The sequence below is a fragment of the Lucilia cuprina genome, chromosome 4 (assembly GCF_022045245.1).
Source record: "Lucilia cuprina isolate Lc7/37 chromosome 4, ASM2204524v1, whole genome shotgun sequence".
Classification (NCBI taxonomy): domain Eukaryota; kingdom Metazoa; phylum Arthropoda; class Insecta; order Diptera; family Calliphoridae; genus Lucilia; species Lucilia cuprina.
Genome location: NC_060952.1, coordinates 8814430 through 8833635, shown reverse-complemented (window position 1 = coordinate 8833635; position 19206 = coordinate 8814430). Strand labels below are relative to the sequence as shown.

General features: G+C 26.5%; 1 protein-coding gene across 4 annotated transcripts in view; it reads right to left on the bottom strand.

The window, feature by feature from the left end:
* LOC111686217 (RNA-binding protein Pasilla) overlaps positions 1 to 19206 on the bottom strand; it is a 102031-nt gene that overhangs the window by 42359 nt on the left and 40466 nt on the right. For 3 of the 4 annotated variants that reach the window (XM_046949536.1, XM_046949535.1, XM_023448596.2), the window contains exon 2: positions 4974 to 6023. In XM_046949536.1, the coding sequence (XP_046805492.1) occupies positions 4974 to 5088 (115 nt within the window). In that variant the 5' untranslated portion in view covers positions 5089 to 6023. Of the gene's footprint in view, positions 1 to 4973; positions 6024 to 19206 lie in introns of those variants that run through there. The other variant, XM_023448570.2, reaches the window with a different exon arrangement.

The following is a 19206-nucleotide window of genomic DNA, read 5'->3' as shown; positions in this document are numbered from 1 at the left end:
ATTTAAATATGTTATCTGATTTTAAAGATTTGATATCTTGTTTTATTTTAAAAAGTTACCAATATGTCTAATTTTCTTTTTATTTGAATAATTATTTGCATAATTTTTTATTTGATGTTATTTAAAATAAATAGTAAATACGGGACGTCCTTCAAGGCGTATGATTGCTCCTGAAAGTTCTTTAATACTCATACGTATAGGAGTCCTTTAAAGCGTTGAAAACAGGGAGAACAGAACTAGAATAGAACTAGAACAGAACTAGAACTAGAACAGAACTAGAACAGAACTAGAACAGAACTAGAACAGAACTAGAACAGAACTAGAACAGAACTAGAACAGAACTAGAACAGAACTAGAACAGAACTAGAACTAGAACAGAACTTAAACAGAACTAGAACTGAAATAGCATTTGATAAAATATTTTTAAACCTTTTGTAGAAACGTGTTCATGCCTATTTGCATTTTCTTGCCAGACTTAATACTTTCTAGAAAAACAAAGCTTCTTAATTTTTAGTATTTTTGTGCAAAAAGTTTATAATAAGTTAAAAAAAGTGAAATTTTTTTAATTAATCACAGCTGATGATATCATTTTAAATATTTTACTGATTTTAAATACAATTTCTAAATAAACACATGTCATCTTTGTATATCATATATAATAATTATTTAAATAATTTTTCATTTTAAACTACACTTAGTTTAAGGTGCAAATTCTATTCCAAACGATTAAATCGTATAAATAACTAAGTTGCATCATTTAATAACTTTTTTAAATTTTTTATGCTGATTTCATTTTTTAATTTATATATATATTTTTTATTTACTTGTACTTTAAAATATACACACTCACTGAGAACCTATCTATATATTTCTCCTTAATTGATATAAACTCGTTAATTTATTATTATTTATATTTTTTCTTAAATAATCACGAATCGGTAGATAGAATATTTATTTAACATTGAACAGTAATTATTAGTTGAAAAGACAAATGGACGGACAGTCAGTCAGTTGTCTAACTGAAGTTATGTAAAAATATTATTGATTTGAAAAATTAAAACTTGTAAAATTGGCCTTACATTTTGTAGAATAAAATAAAAGAAAATAAATATTAAATAATCATGTTAATCATAAAAACAAACCGGTAACTCAATGTTATTACTATTTATATTTTATTAGAATTTTTTAGTAAAATTTTTTGCGATTTTTTTTATTAATTAAAAATTAGAATTATCAGAATTATATGGAAATAATAAGCTGGGATTTTCAGAAATTTGTTATTTCTAAGAAAGTTTCTAAATTTCGTAGAAGTACCAAATACAGAAGTTTTAGTAGTGGAAAAAGTACTTAGTAGTAAAAACATACTTTTGTACTATAAAGTACTTTCTTGGAAAAATTTAGTACTATTTAAGATTTGCCAAACATAAAACAGTTTATATGTATTTTAATACTTTTTTCAGGAATCTAACTTTGGTAATAAAGTACTTTTTTTTAATTTCAAACTTTATATTTTTTACCAATAAATACTTTAAAAAAAAGTACTATTTGATTATTGAAAAATTATTCATAATTTTTTCCTTTTTTAAAAAAAAAAAAATTTGGTCCTTTTTTCGATATTTAAAAAAGTACTAAATTTGGTATTAAAGAACTTTTTTGGAAGATTTTAGTTTACATTTCTCAAGTATTTTATTTATTTTTAATAGTTAGAGTTTTGTGAAAAAGTAACATTTTAGTACTTTCTTAAAAAACTTAGTTTTTAGTACTTTTGTAAGATTAAACATCTGTAAATATTTTAACATTTTTGTACTAAGTTTTATTTTTATTAGAAAAATTTGTCAAATTTTTTTTACCCATAAAAAATTTCTAAAAAGTACTTTTTTAATCCTTTTTATTTTTTACTATTATTATTTCACAAACAATTTAATTTTATTCTATTCTTTTAATTTTCCTTAATTTCGAAAACTTTTTTCTTCCATATTCAAACAACCCATCTAATTAAATGGGTCTTTAGTAAAAACAACCTTGATTAACTAAACTTTTTCTTTACACATTTTCCTTTCAAAGAAAAGAAAACAACAACAAAAACAAGAACATACAAGTAATAATACATTTTCGAACCCCAAAAGAAGAAAAAAAAAGAAAAATTATAATAATAAAAATAAAACACACATATACAAGTCTTCTTAACCTCAAAACCTTCTATTTTAACTAGTATTTTTCCCCTAGTTTTTCAAAATGAGAAAATAACAAAAAAAAAAAAAAATAAAACTATCAAAGATGAAGAACAGAGAAGGAGGTCAGAAAACAATTTCAAAATAGATGGATGATTATACATAATGGAAAAATATGACCGACCAAAATAGAAAAAGAAAAAAAGTAAAAAACGCACACTAAGAAGAAGGAGAGTATATAAAAACAACCCAAATAATGTAGACTTTTTTTTACAATTGTATGGTTTTTTTTACAACAACTACAATAACGACAGATTAGGACTAACTCAGCTACATATGCAGCAACACTTGCACATTCATACACTCACAAACACAAAGCTTTAGAAAATTAGTAGTTTTGTATTGTTTGGGGTTATCACTTTACAATAAGTATGGTAATTCAGCATAAACTCACACAGATACTCACACAAAAAAGGGTAAATGGGTCATTGTGGCTATTGTAAACTAAAACAGCAACAACATCAACAACAAAATAAAACAGAACTAAATTGGAATAAAAGTCCTTCATTTTTTAAGTGCCACTATAATTTTGTATGCCCCCCAAAAATGCAACAACAACAGCAGCATCCAACTATAAATGTTTTTTTAAAAGCAATAGGCACAAAAATTACAACAACAGCTGCTGCTATTGCTACAAATGCATGGAAGAATGAGGTAATTGCTATTGGTTTGCAACTGTATGTTTAAAAAAAAAGCACAAGTGTGTAACGATGCATGCGTGTGTGTGTGTATGGATTTAAATTTAAAAAATAGTCACATCGTCATCATAACATTTAAAACACAACTTGCCATTTTTATGACAAAAATCCTCATTACCCTTCCCCCCTCTTCTTTTCCTTCTTCTAAGTCATTAATTTATTTTAAATATTGATATGTTTGATGGAGGCTTGTTGGAGGCAAATGTTTTTTAGTACTAGCACTTTTGGTCACAGCATTTCAATTAGTTGGACAAAAAGTTTTTAGAGTGCTAGTGGATTTTGCCAAGAATTCTAAATTGCAGTTAATGTAAATGTGTGTTTTTTTTTATTTTGAATGCAAAATATTTTTCGTACTGTTTATTTCTAAATGCAAAAAATTTTAGTACTAAAGTTCTTTGAGAAGCTTTCCAAATATATGTCACTATTAGATACCTTTTGAAAATTTTATTAAAAAAATCAGCTCTTTTTTGTTTATTTAGTGTGCAATTATTTATAAAACAATTGCTACTTTTATACATTTATAGATAATCTTAGTACTTAAATCTTTTAGAAAGTAATAGGTACTCCTTCGTACGTCTTCTCTCTAATTAACAAAGCTTAGGGCCTTTCAAAGCTTTGATGTAATGTAGTTTTTTCATACAAAAGATATTTAAAGAATTTTTAACACAAGAATTAGTTTGAAAGATCATCAATGGTAAGTGACAACATCAACGCAAAATTCAAAAAGTTTCATTGAAAAATATACTTATTTAGACCTTTAGTATTCCATAGTCTATAGTCTAGTATATATTTTAGACTAGACTATAGTCTAGTCTAAAGTCTAGTCTATAGTCTAGTCTATAGTCCAGTCTACAATCTAGTCTATAGTCTAGTCTATAGGATATATATACTAGTCTATATATACTAGTCTAATCTAGACTAGTCTATTGTCTAGTCGACAGTTTAGTCAGTATTCTAGTCTATAGTCTGGTCTAAAGTCTAGTCTATAGTCTCGAATATAGTCTACTCTATAGCCTTGTCTAAAGACTAGTCTATAATTTCGAATATAGTCTAATTTATAGTCTAGTCTATAGTCTCGAATATAGTCCACTCTATAGCATAGTCTAAAGTCTAGTCTATAGTCTCGAATATAGTCTAATTTATAGTCTAGTCTATAGTCTCGAATATAGTCTAGTCTATAGTCTCGAATATAGTCTATAGTTTAGTCTAGTCTATAGTCTAGTCTAAAGACTAGTCTATAGTCTCGAATATAGTCTAGTTTATAGTCTAGTCTATAGTTTAGTCTATAGTCTAGTCTATAGTTTAGTTTATAGTTTAGTTTATAGTTTAGTCTATAGTCTAGTCTATAGTCTAGTTTATAGTCACTAATTAAATATTTTAATTTTCCTTGCTTGATATTCTTTAATATTCATTTTAATATTCATTTTGGGTTAATGCCTTAGCTACCAAGAGAGAGTATAAAGAGAGAATATGTTAGGTTTTTGTCTTGGCTAAGAAGAGAGAATTTAAATAACAATTATATAAAAATTATAGTTTACATATTTCTAAACTAATACCTATTTAAAAAAAGTATTTTTCATATCACTATTATAACTTAACTTATTAAAAGTTAAAAAAAAAATAAAATTAAGCAGACATTAAAAAATTTTTTATTAAAAAAAAACGTTAAAGCCAACAGAGAATAAAATGCTTTAGAAACAATAAAAAAGAGCAAAATAAATACACTAATTGAATGATCACTGGCTTGATAACACACACGATTTGCTTTAAATGACAAATGATTATTTTACGATTTATGAATAGAGAAACATGTTTTTTTAATAAAAAACATAAACGAAAATGTAAAAGAGAACACGAGAGAGAGAGAGAGAGCTTTTCACATATGATTGAAACGATTGATTTAATGAAAAACAATGATAGTAAAACTGAAATGAAAACGATGACGAGTAGAGATATATAGACAGAGAGATAGAGATAGAGAAAGAGTAATGTAAATCATAAAGAGAATAATGAATTTGTTTGTTGTTAAAGAAAAAAAACTTACCAGAACTGAAATGTGAGCGTTTTGTTTGTTCATTTTCGGGATCAGTATCGAGTGGTCTTTTTCTAGAGTCGCCTATTTCAGGACTGGGGCAAGTTTCCATGTTAGCATCTTCCATTTTGATGAGAATTTTGAGTTTTTTTTTATTTATTCAAAGTACGGAAAAAAACTTAATTAACACAAAGTTCCCTTTGAGTCGATTTATTTGTTTTTTTTTTAATTAAATTAATTTATTGGATGTTATTTGTGTTTTGTGGTGGTTTGGTGGTGGTGGTAGTGGTGGTATTGGTGATTATTTGAGAGCTTTTTTGGCGGATTTTGACAATGATTTATTTTGATTTTTGATTTGGTTTCTGACGAAAGATGCTGATCCTCAATACAAAGAAATACAGAGGAGTTTTTTCTGGGATGATGAGCGTAAAAAGCAAAAAAACCAAAATTAAAAACACAACTAAGTTTTATTATTTAGTTATATGTACTCGTATAGTATTTGAAATATTTTCTCTTTTTTAGACAATTTATTTTCGTTTTTATATCCTTAACGTGGATAATGATGATTGTGTTATAGAGAAAGAGAAGAGAGTATAAAACGCTGGCTGAGTAAAAGAGCTTGTAGGCTTACTTTTATGACGTTTAAAGCTTTTATTTTTTTTTTTTTGTTTTGCTTATAATTTGATATTCATGCTATGAAAGCTTAATTTTGGGTTTATATTTCAATATCCTGAAGGCGTTTGGCGTCTTTAAGATCAAGTTTCAAGTGATTGCTTTTAGTCCTTGCAGTAGTTGTGATAGTTATACGTTCATTTGCCCTTTTAGCTTTGACTTGGTAGCTTAATTTGTATGATTCTTTACTTTTTTTGGTTTTGTATTAAAGGTAAGTATTGTGAGTTTTTTCTCTTTTGCTTCAGCTTATGCCACTAATGACTTCCTTAGATTAATTATTGTAATTTTGGTGATTTCTTTCGCTGTGTAAGCAATGCAACACGCAACAACGGTTAGATGTTTGGTTACAATGTTGTTTGATTTATTTGAATTATTTTTTTGGTTTTAGTCCTTTAGATTTAGAAGATGGTGGTGGCATTTTGGTTGATTTCAAAGTGGTTGGTGGTTTCATATTTATAGAAAATTATTATTTTTTTTGGTGATGTTTTTTTTAGATTTTTTTTTGTTTTATTGAATGGTGCGATAATAATTAGATTATTTTTTGAAATTTTGTTTTAATTTTATTTTTTTGATACGTATAACGAGTATATGGAAAAAAGAAAAAAAGAAAAAATATTTTATGAGAAAAAATGCAGCAATATAAAAATACACACAATAATTAAACAAACATTAATATAATAATTTACAAAAATACATAATGGTTATTAAAAAATAAGTATATAAATCGTATGTATATGTAGTTATTTAAAAAATATAAATTATATTATTGGAATTTAATTTTATTGGAATTTAATTTTTTATTGGAATTTAATTTTTTTTTTTTTTTTAATTGGAAAGAAAATTTATTTTTATTTTTGAAAAAAATAAGGCTTTTTTCTAGTTATTTTAAAGAAAATGATCTTTTTTTTAAAAAACATAATTTATTTGATTAAATTTTATCTAAGACAAAACAAATTATTATGTGTCTTGGCTAAGGTGGTGGCTGAAATTGGTGGGTGTTTGTTTGTTTGTATTTCAGAAGATTACAAAAGTGAGAGCGAGCGAGCGGGCGAAAGAAAATAAAAATTTTTACGTACGTTTAATGTTGTATGATCACATCGATAATGAGTGACAACATCAAAAGCTTTTAATACGATCAATATGATTAAAAAAATGTATTTACAATTTAAGAATTAAGTAATGAATTTGCTTTGAAATGATATTTTAAAGTTTTGAAATAAAATTTGAGTCAAAATAAAGTTATATAAGTAATAATAAATTATTTAAGTTTTGGTTTATGTCCCTACTTAGTGGAGACAAAATTATTATTACATAACCTTAATATTTTTGTAAAAAGTAATAGTATTTTAATATTATTAATAATTAATTTCATATTTTTTTTTTTATTAATTATGTTACAACTACAACATAGAAATTGTATAACAAATTTATTTCTCAAATTATTCTCAGACAATAAAAAGTTTTGAAAATATTTTTTTAAATAAAATTTTAAATTAAAAAAGTTTCACTGTTATTCTCAAATTACGTTCAAATCGTTATCAAAGGTTTTCAGTTGAGAAGTTGTATGTAGTTTTAATTGTAATCCACATTTTAGGACAAGTTTTTGGAATGATTTGCGATTAGATTTCTCTTTTTAATGAGAAAAACAAACGTTAAATTAAAAGTATTCTCAGTTTGAGATCAATAGAGATTAGAACTCATGGCGTTTCGTTTGATCTCTCAAATGTGCAGCCATGTTCTATTTCTTCTACTCATACGTGTACTCAATTATGTATAAAAAATAAACAAAACCAGTATTTGCCCTTCGATGGATTAGAGTCACTTGTCTAATTTGAAAAGAAAGCTAATAAATTCGAATCATTGTGAAATCATTATTAAGCATTTGAGAAGTAAATAGTTTTCTAATCGTTCTCGGTTTAAAACTATTATTGGTAAAGAGGTCTCTCTGAATTATCCTTCATTTACACAAAAGTGCTCTCTCCGAGTTATCTTCCATTTACACGAACATAAGCTTATTAGAGAGCTTATTTGTCTCAATTTCTCTATCTCTCTCTCTCTCACTTTGCTCATATCCGCATTTATTGACTATTTACACTCCGTCCATAGAGAGAGAAAGAGTGAAACAAATAAGAACTTCGACATAGGACTATCCGAATGAGTTAAATATTTCTCTTAAGAGATTAAGTTCTCTCCTAGCTATTTTTTTCCGAAAATGGCATATGACAGACAGCGACTAAAAAGCTTTCTAAATGATTTTGATTAATTTTTTTTATATGAGTGAGCTTCTTTACATCGAAATGCAAAGAGTTCTCAAATGAGCTGTCTTGTACTTGTACGTATGCTTACACATGTATAAACAACAAACAAAACCAGTGAGAAAACAATTTTTTTTACTCTCTGCCTTACGCTGGTTTAAAATAGCGAAACGCAGTACATCTACATCTACGTATGCTCACACATGTAAAAAAAAACCAACGACACCAGTCAGAGAACCTTTTTTTACTCTCTGCCTTACGCAGGTTTAAAAGCAAGAATGTTGTTTGCCTATCACTGCTTTAGCAGTAAACAGAGACTACAAAAAAAGCTCTTTAGACTGATTTTGTTTGATTTGAAAGAGTTGAAAACAGCTGTTTAGAGATCTTTTTACCTATCACTGTTTTAACAACATATTTAATATTATCATAAATTTAAAAGAATCTTAAAGAGTTTTTGACACTCCTTAAAGGGAAACTTTCCCTAAACACATTTATTTTTGATGTTAACTAAATATTTAAGAATTTTTTATTGAAAACATTGGATTTAAAAATTTTAAATATTTAATGCTTTAAACAGATTACACACACTTAACACTTCAAATTAAATATTTTCAGTTTTTCCAATGAATAAATTAAACATATTTTTAACCCTTAAAAAACACACACACACACAAAAATCCTCCCCCAAATTTTCATTGATAAAAAAAAAAGAAAATTTCTATAAATATTTAAAATTTATGAGAAATTTGTTTGGGAAATTTTTAATGTTTCTAACATAATAAACAAGAAATATTTTTAACATATAATATCAATAATTCAATTGAAATGCGGGTTATCAATACGATAATTAAATGTTAAAAAGATAGGACATTAATGGGGTGAGAACATTGGGATATTGAAATTTTTTTAATTTAAAAAGAAAAACAAATCACACCAGCAGTTTTATTGAAATAATATTAAATAAATTAAAGAAATTGTAACGAAATCGTTTTAAAGCTGTGAAAAACAAAACCCGCATGAGAAAATTTATTATAAATTTTTTTCTATAAAAATTTTAATGTCTATAAGTATTTCAAATGTGTTTTCTTCAATTTTCCTACACTTTGAAATAGAGCAGTTGACAATATAATTAAGCAATTTTGGGGTGTTTTATTTTATTTTTTCTTTCCAAAAGTATATAACTGTGTCAGTATGTAATACTAAGTGTTATCTTAACAATTCATTTTTACTATCTGCTGATAATTTTCGGTTTTTTTTTCTGTTGTTGAAAGTAATTGGGGGAAGCGTTAAAATTTTCTACAGACTTTGTATTTTAAGTTCTAGTCTATAAAGAGTGTGATTGTAAAAATATTTGTGTTATTTTTTTGGTTTTTCTGGGTCTCTAGAGATAAAAGTACAATATTTTTTGGTGGTTATTATTATTATGGTTTGTATGTCAAAAACCATAAAAATTCATATATAAAGACAATTTCTTTTTTTAAGGGGAGTTTAAACATAAGATTTTTTTATATATATTGTGTTAAACATCTAGACAGACATGTAGGTTTGTATGTATATGTGTAAATATTTCTATGTATATGTATGTGATGTAGTTGTTATATATTTTTTTTAGTATGAGTAAACAATTTTATAAGATAAAAAAAGCAAATAAAAAATTAATAGATAACAAGTTCAAATTATTATTTGTTGTTTCTTTTTGAAAAAAAAAAGAATTATTATAGAAATCTGTTTATTAAATTTATTTTATAAAACATATGCAATTTTTAATTTCTTTCTAACAAAACATTTGTTTTTAAAATTACCATTTAGAATTTAAATAAATAATTTAAAATCTAAAAGCTAAAATATAGAAATATTAATTTTGCAAAATTCTCAAGCGATTCTTAAAGCTTAACAATTTTTCTATAAAGTAATAAAATTTTAAAAACATTTTATTTAAATCCATCTTAAACCTTAGAAAAACACAATTAAAAGTTTTTTCTTTAATTGTTCACAAATCTTATTTGGAAACTCTAAGGTTTCTCAAACATTACATTTCACACTTTTGAATTCTCAAACATTTCTTAAACCTTTATAAAAATGTAAATTTGATATTTTTCTATAAAGAAATAAATTTTTTAAATTTCATAAAAAATATTTTCAAATCGTTTGTCCACAAATCTTATTCTGAAACCCAAAGGTTTCTCAAACATTCCATTTCACAATTTTGAAAAAAAACTAATGCTTTTCAAATCAAAAGTTCTTTATTTTCGAAAAACTTTAATTTCAAATAACACTTCATCATTCTTTTTAAAATTTCAAAAGTGGGCATGGTCCATATCAATATTTTAGTTATATTTGTTAAGCTTAAAGTTAATTTCAATAAAATTTTGGCTCGAAACAATGATCAACAGAAAAGCTGAAAACGCATAAATTGAAATAAGAAAATAAAGTGGGTTTGGCCATAATATTACCGCCCACATTTTTATATAAATATCTAATTTCGAATAGAAATTATGCCTATTGATAAGTACATCATATTATTTGGCCTTTATTAGTAAGACAAAAAATTTAATTTCAAAAAAATGGAACTTTGAGTCACCTTTCTCTCTAACATTTTATAGAATTTCTTACGATATTTCCAAGGTACTGGAAGTCTTAGGCTATATACATATATATAAAATGGCGAAACTTGAAGAACTTCTTTTATTAATGTCGTTGGATTGATCATATGTGGCACTGTGCACTGGTTTAAAAAATCATTCAAATTTTTCCCTGATTTTACCCCCCAGGGGTATGTTACCTTGGTAAAGCCTCCGCAATGGCCAATACTTCTAGTCTGGCCGGGACTAAAAAATTGGTTACAGTCTACTGTTTGGGTTAGTCCTTGCATAGATTGAAAGAGGTCAGACCAGAGCACCGCTTAATCTGGTAATACGGGTGGCCAGTTGCCTGCAGGACTATGTCCGTAGTGGCTGTGGTTTAAACCCAAATTCGCGGGGAGAGTAAGTGGCGGTTAAAAGACTGGTGTAAGATAAAGTCAATATTTCAGGATAAGTTCGGTGCAGTTGCCGAAACAACAGATACCCCACAGAGGAGTGACTGTGGGACTAAGCGTTGGAAATGAGTTGGTATTAATTGTATATGATACGGGATGAATGTGAGGTACGGCGGGCCTCACCCCACCTATAATGAATGTGTCGTATGTTTTTCTCTTATGAATGTGTCGTATGAATGAGATGTGTGCTGGGTTCAGAGTATACTCTGTTCATATCAGAATTACCACAGTGTGTCCTTGTGAGTAAGAACAATGTCTTCGGCTTATTTGATGGATTCGTACTTCGGTCTCTAGGTGCTGTTGCCAAATCAACAGAGGCCATCTAATGTACAAAAATTGCCATGTGAGTTCATCATTGAAGGATAAAGGGGCGATGGTAGACCGTTCTCAAGTCTACCCAGTGGATGAAAAAGAACACCGTGAAATAAGGCCGTCAAGGCAGGTGTTCACGTTAAAACTCTTGATATTCATGTCCCTGATCTAATAAGATTCTATACAAAGTATATAAATTATTTATGAGTCTTAGTTACGGGAGGAGGAGATTCAAAATATACAAAGAAACTGGTATTAAAACTGATTATATTAATTAATATAATATATCAACAATCACCTTTTCAAAAAAAATTATTTATATTTTAATTAACAAAAAAAAAAAACAAAACTGTTAATTATAAAATTAATATTGTTTTTGTTAAAAAACAACAAACCAACACTTGTACACAGCTTAATTATTTTCCATTTTTAAAATGCAATTTTTAACTTCATCTTTTTTTTTTGAAATTTTTGTTTATTTTTTAACAATTTTTATTACGATAGCAACTACAACAATAATTTTGTTTTAATAATAATGCAAAAAAAGTTTATTATTATAATTTTTAACATAATAAACCAAATGGCCTTGACCATTAAACATTTTATAAAGAAGAAAAAAATTGTTGGCGTAGCAGCAGCACACTTGCTGTGCTCAGCACAATGATATTAAAAAAAATATATAAAAAATATACTAAATTTTTGTTTAAATATACTATTATAAATATTATGCATAAGTATGTGTGTGTATTGCACATTTGAAAACAATGCATCTTACTACTACAACAATATATTTTATACGTTTCGTTACACTTGAAATTGTTGTTGTTGTTTTTTTTGGGTTGATTTTTCTTGCTTGCAATTGAAAAATAAAATTGCAATTTTATTGATAAAAATCTGACAGACAAATGTTTTATTAGGATTATATAAAATTTGTCTATGAAGTAAAATTATAAATAATAGCTATCTTCTAACTATCTTCCAATTATCTTCTATATATGTATGTATATAAAAGATTAATGATATTCACTGATAGATTGTCACACAGCCCAAATGATTAACCCTAGAATCATGAAATTTTGTCTGTAGGTGCCCAGCAGTTCAATCGAACAATCCGAAACTACATATTTAATCTATCCTTGGAGGTACTCCTAACTATCAGCTGTCTAGGTGGCGTGCAATTTAAACATGTTTTTGTCCTACGAGGAGAAATCAATCGTCACCTCATGGATTACGCAAAAAGACAGCAAAAAACTTAGAAATGTTTTACAACTGTCCACTCTCTCTCTAACAAAGGGGACACTAATTGTGTTCACCCTCGTTTACAAAGAGCACAAAACATGGCGAAAGACGAAATCGAGCCGAACAGGTGGTAAGATGTAAATGGAAATCACTGTCTTTTTCGAATGCATTGACTCTTTGTCGAATTGCTGGCTGTGCTTTTGATCAAGTAGGATCCACTAAGCAGACATTTCATGGAAAAATTTGACAAGTGGGAGTTGAAGTCAAACTTTATAACATATTCAATGTAATTTCTTTTAAATTATAAATATTAATATAATTTTTTTATTAGCTCAACCGCAACGATTTCAAAAATTTCCTTTTTTTAATATTGGCACACAAAACAAAGGAATGGTAAAAATTTATAAAAAAAATTAAAGGTGCCATAATGACTTAAACCCCCCCAGAAGAAAAACAAATATTTTATATGATGATGATGATGAAATTAAATGTTCACATTTTATAAAATGAGGAAAAATTTTCTTTTTGGCAAAGTTTTGTTACAAAAAGAGTATTGCATAGCACGTTTTCAATTTATGTATTTTTTTCTATTTTCACATTCAGTTTCAGTTTTTTTTTCAAAACATTCTGTAAAACAAGTACCTTGACTATATTTCATTTCGTTTTTATTTTTATATAAATTTTCTTTTTTTAAATAATATTTTTTGTTGTTGTTTTCTACTGCTGCATTTTATAGAATTTTATTTTTTTTTTTTTTTTTTGTTAAAGACATGAATAGAAAATAAAGCAAAAAAAAGTTATATAAATATATATATGTAAGAGAAAAATATTTGTATATGTATTAAACACACATACACAATTACAAATACACCACTACCTATACAGCAACGACACTTTAACAAACACAACAAAACAAAAAATATTTTTTAGATTGGCTCATATGCAAGACCTTGAAAAATTTTTCTTCAACACCAAAACAAACAATTGAGAGAAAGAGAAAACATGAAAAAGAGAAAGAGAGAGAGAGCAAATTTGAAAAAAAAAAAAAAACATAACCCCCCAACCTCCTACCACCCCCTACATTCAAACACTTACATACAAGGAAAGAGTGAGCAGGCGAGTGAGAGACCGAGTTTCTATGAGCAGCAGAGCAAATGAGTGCAAAAAATATATAAATAATAATAAAATATTTAAAAAAAAATTATATATATGTATATATTGCAAAAATTGCCATATAACTGAAAATTTAATTAAAATTTATTTTTTTTTTTTTTTTTGTTCTAAAGAAAATGAAATTAATTTAAATTTAACAAATACAAAGAAGAGCGAGCAACAAATATAAAAGGTAGTTTATTAAATATAAATAATAGAATTTTCATTATAATTTAAACAAATCGAAAAAATATTTTTCTTAAATCTGTTCTGAAAATAAAACTACTACTAGAACGAGTGCTAGTAGCACCACTTGAGATTCTTAAATAGCATTCAAGGAACTTGTGCTTTAGCCATTACTTCTTGAACTAGTTCTCTGGAAGTTTGTTGGGTTTTTAAAATAGTTCTAAACAATTCTCAAGAAACTAATTCCTTATTGATTAACAATAAAGCAAATTATGAACCGATTAATATGAAATTTGGGCTAAGATCCTCTTCCAAAACTGGAGTTATATTAGGTAAAAGATCTTGGGTACTTTTAATAACAAAACATTAATCAACAATAAAGTGATTTTTCAAGAGGTTTCTTTATGAGGATAAAAGTCCATTATAGACCAATCAATAGGAAATTTGGGCCAAGGCACTCTTCTGAATCTAGGGTTATTTTCGGTAGAGAATAAACACAACATATTGATTAACAATAAATTATTTTTTATGAATAAACTGCATTAATATTTGTGAGAAGATGTCTACCTCTAACCATAGCTACAGCCTCTATATATTACGGGTCCAATAAGTCCCCAGAATATAAAAATATTCGAAATTATAAACGTAAGAGATTTTGTTATAGATGCGCTGATGAAGATCGGATGAGGAGCCATCGGATGAGGTGCCATTCTAATAATTTGTTAAAATAACTGAAATTTGTCATTGTTATTTGCCTCAATCCATCCCCTCTAATGGCATTTTAAAAACATGGAGGCCATTTACAAACGTTAAAGTGATTTTGTTAAAAGGGCGCTGAGATAAAATGAGGATCCACTTTCGATAACAAATAAATTGCATTAATATTTGTGAAAATTTAATTTTTCTAGCTTTTTCAGTTTTATTTCCATTGGGTTTCCTGCAAAGACGGACAGACATAACTAGGACGTTTTAGAAGGTAGTAAAGACACAGAATGTATATGGACTTGATGGGTCTAAGACTAATTATTTGATGTGTTAAAACTTTTGCGTAAGAGCTTGATTGTAAAAATAACATTACCTTTCCTTAAGTATAAGAAAATTTTGAAATAATTCGCATACTTTAAGGAGAAGCAATTAAATTATTAAATACCAAAATTTTTGAAGAATCGACAACATATTATAACTATTATACACAGACAGACCTTAGTAATAATCAATTAATTATGTAGAAAATTTAAACAAAAAACCCCTTAAAATATGCTTAAATAATAAATTCTTTGAAAACCCCTAAAATTAGGCTTCTTTTGCAATTTATATTCTACTCCCTAAAATATGTTATTTGCATAATTTTTTATGTCTAGCTTTTTAATTTAATACTTTTTTTAATCGATATGCTGTTTTTTTGCTGCTTATAAAAACCTTAAATGTTTAATTTTATTACTATGAATTTAAATATGATTTCTCTACTGTGTTTAACAATCTATTGGGCTTATTTATAATTTATGCAATAAATTTTACATATAATTTGAATAAAGAAAAAAGTATAAACTGTAGGAATTTATATTAAATAAAATGAATTTCCTAGTAAAAATTATGAACAGACAGAAAAAAACCTCACATGTTTTGGGTTGAAAAGGGCAATTACAATCAATACTGCAGGCGATAAGTTAGAAGAAAATATAAAAAACAAATAATTTATATATTTTTTTACAATGTTTGAATCAATGCTTACATTGACTGAAAAGAAACTAATCTATTTGTGTAAATATGATATAGTTTTAAATGAAAATTGCTTAATATAATTTCTTAGAACTAAAGCATATATTTGAAAAATATTGTAAAGAAAGACAGACAGTGTTTATGATATGACATAAAAGTATGATTCACTTTACTGTTTAAAAGAAAGACTATAAATAAACTAAAATTAGTTAAAACTAGTTTTAGCTACATTTTCTTTAGCTTTAGTCAACTTTACCAGTCACGTGTTGTTACCACATAATTGACAATTTTTATTTTTTTCAATATGAGATAATTATGTCGCATGATTTTTATAGCAACAACAACTGATGTTGTTTGACATTATTATTTCAATTTTAAGTTTTTTTTAAGTTTTCGTTTAACTTGGAAACATCATTATGTATGTAGTAAAAAGTTTTTCCGAATGTTAACCGACAAAAAATGTCTGACAGACAAATTTTTTTCTAAAAATAGAAATAACATTTCTAAATTAAATGAAATGAATTTTCTTTGCAACCCAAAAGATAATTACCAGATTACTTTGTAAAAACTTTAAAAAAAATTTCAACAGACAAAAAATTGTCTGACAGACAAATTTGTCTCAAAAAATATATAAATAAACCTTTTGAACTCAAAGCATATTTCCAACATGTTTTAGTAAAAAATTTTACTAAAAATGTCAACCGACAAACAATTGTTTGGCAGACAGTATTTAAAATTATAAAATGTCTGACAGACAAATTTATTTAAAAGAATAGAATAAACTGCCTGACAGACAAATTTATCTTCAATATAACTTTACAATCAAAGCAAAAGTATGCAAAAAATTTGTCCCAACAAAACATGTCTGACAGACAAATTTATCTCCAATTAATCGGAAACACTGTACATGTTCCGATGTACTAAACACATTTTTCAAGTATCAAAGAAGCATTCAAGAGTCTCGGTTTTTTGAAACGGTGTATGACATACTTCACTCCATATGATCTTCTTATTATTTACCCATATGATCTTCTTATATTTTATCCGACTGAAAATCGAATACAACTCTCATGTATGGGCCAGAGTTTCGAAGTCTATTTTGGAGCTATTCGACCACGTACAGGAGAGGACGAAGGTAACAGTATCGTATCAAACTTTATTGATTCACTGAAACATCGACGCAACGTGTTCAAAACTTTTTGTATTATCCACTACTATCGATGAGAAAAGGTTTAAATAAAATGTCCACAAGCACTACTCGCTTTACTCTTTCTCCCATAACCTATTTTCCTAGTTCCAACACAATGTACTGAAGGGGTAGGGGTTATACCCTGAGTGCTGACCTAAAAAAAAAAATTAAACAAAAATGTCAATCGGCCGAAAAAAAATATCTGACAGACAGAAACTTTATGAAAGCTTTCCTCAAAAACTGAAAGCCAATCAACAGCTTGACCTCGAAGTGAGCTCCATAACTCAATTCTAGGGTCTTCATGTATCAATGGTTTATAGGATACAAATTTTGTATAAAAAATTGTATGGACTTCGAGGTCTATTTTGGAGCTATTCGACCGCGTACAAGAGAGGGCGAAGGCACTTATCGGTAACAGTATCTATTGACTGACACACCGTCGCAACGTGATCAAAACTTTATATAGAATTATTACCCGCTATTTTCGATGTGAAAAGGTTTAAATCAAATGTCCACAAACACTACTCGCTCTACTATTTCTCCCACAACCTATGTTCCTAGTTCTAACACAATGTACTAAATGAGTAGGGGTTATACCCTGAGTGCTGGTCTGAGAAAAGAAAATGTTAGACAAAAATGTTAATCGGCCGGAAAAAAGTCTGACAGATAGACAGTTTATGAAAGCTTTTCTCAAAAACTGAAAGCCAATCAAGAGCTCGATCTCAAAGTTAGTTCCATAACTTAAACGAATATATATCTAGGGTCTTCATATATCAAAGATTTATAGGACAAAATTTTGTATGAACATTAGCTCCCATATTCATAAACAAATTTTTATTTTATAAACGATTTATATATCAAATTTCGTATGGAAATTTTGTTTTATAAACCTTATATAAAATAAAGTGCTATTTATGAATAGGGGGTAATTCTATAAACCTTTGATAACTGTTTATAAATAAAGCAGCTAGTTTGACTTTGAGACTAAATTGAAATTGTTACCTACGAAACTGAATCTTTGTTTTGATCTATAAACGATCTATAAAACGGCTCTGGGGTGAAATTGAGAATTAGTTTTATTTGCTTTAAATGATTGTTGTGGATTGTTACACCTGATTTAAAGTTACTAAAATGGACTTTAATAATATATTAATGTTTTATTAAACGTTATTGCATTTAAAAAAGCAAAGTTTTGTTTAAATTGCTTTCAAAATCCCTTGAATTTAATAAAACCAATAATTTATGATTTTGTACTGCTCTAGTTGTATTACAATTATTACATATTTAAAAACACTTGACCTAGTGATCTTAAAAAGGTGCTTAAATAATAACGAAAAAAAATTTAGAAAATTTTTTTTACAAAACACATGATTTTGATTAATTTACATTGAAATTATGTTCAAAATGACTAAAAAAAATTTTGTTTGAAATACTTAATGAGAAAATTTTTTGAAATTATATAAAAAAATAGGGAAAAACTAAAACACCTTACAAAACATATGATCTCATTAAAAACAAACAACAACAAATACAAATGTTTAACCTGAAATATTTCGAAATATAATCAAAGACCCCCAGAACCTGTTTTATTTTCGTTTTTTTTTTAACAAATAGAATAATTAAAAAATTTAATTAAATAACAAATAAACAACAGTTTATATAATAAGTATTGAAAGTAGATATAAAATAAAAATCACCAACAAATAAAAACCTAAAAACATTTAAAATATATTAAATGAAAAAGTGTTTTAAATGGGTTGATGAGTGTTTTATTTTAATTTAATTTTTCTTTTCTGTTGGTCAAACCTTAAAAATAAAGCCAACAAATACTAAATACTAGATATTTTTTTTGGTTTTAATTTAATATTGATTTTTTTTTTTTTTTTTGTTCTTCATTAAAAAGTTTTGTTTTCTGTTTTCTTTAGCTGAGTTACACTCACTTTTTCTTTCTTTTTTTATGATATTTTTTTTGAATTTTAATTTGACACAAGACACACAAAAATCTCTTTCGTTTCAATCAAGGAAAAAAAAACTGGTTTTAACCAAAAATATTCTATAAGAATGTTGTTTTTGTTTTATTATAACTTTTTGTTTTTGTATTTTATTGTTTAAATTTTGGTTTAAAATAGTTTCACTTTTTTTGTTAAAGAATTTTTTTTTTAATTTTTTTCTCTTTCTTTTATGTTTTTTTATAAAATTAATATAAATCCTTTAGTTATTTTAATTTTTTTTTCAGCTTTTTTTTCATAAAGTTAAATTTTTCAATAACTACAAATACACACACATTTAAATAAATATTTATACTTATACATATGTAAAAAAAAAAAAATAAAGATAAATTTTTAAACAATTTTTCTACACACTCTCATTTGAAATTTTAGATGAAAAAATGTTCAAATCAAGTTAAAATTTTTCAATTTCTTTAAAGCAAACAAAAACGCGCGTAATCACTATAAAATTTCAAAACTAACGTGTTGTGATACG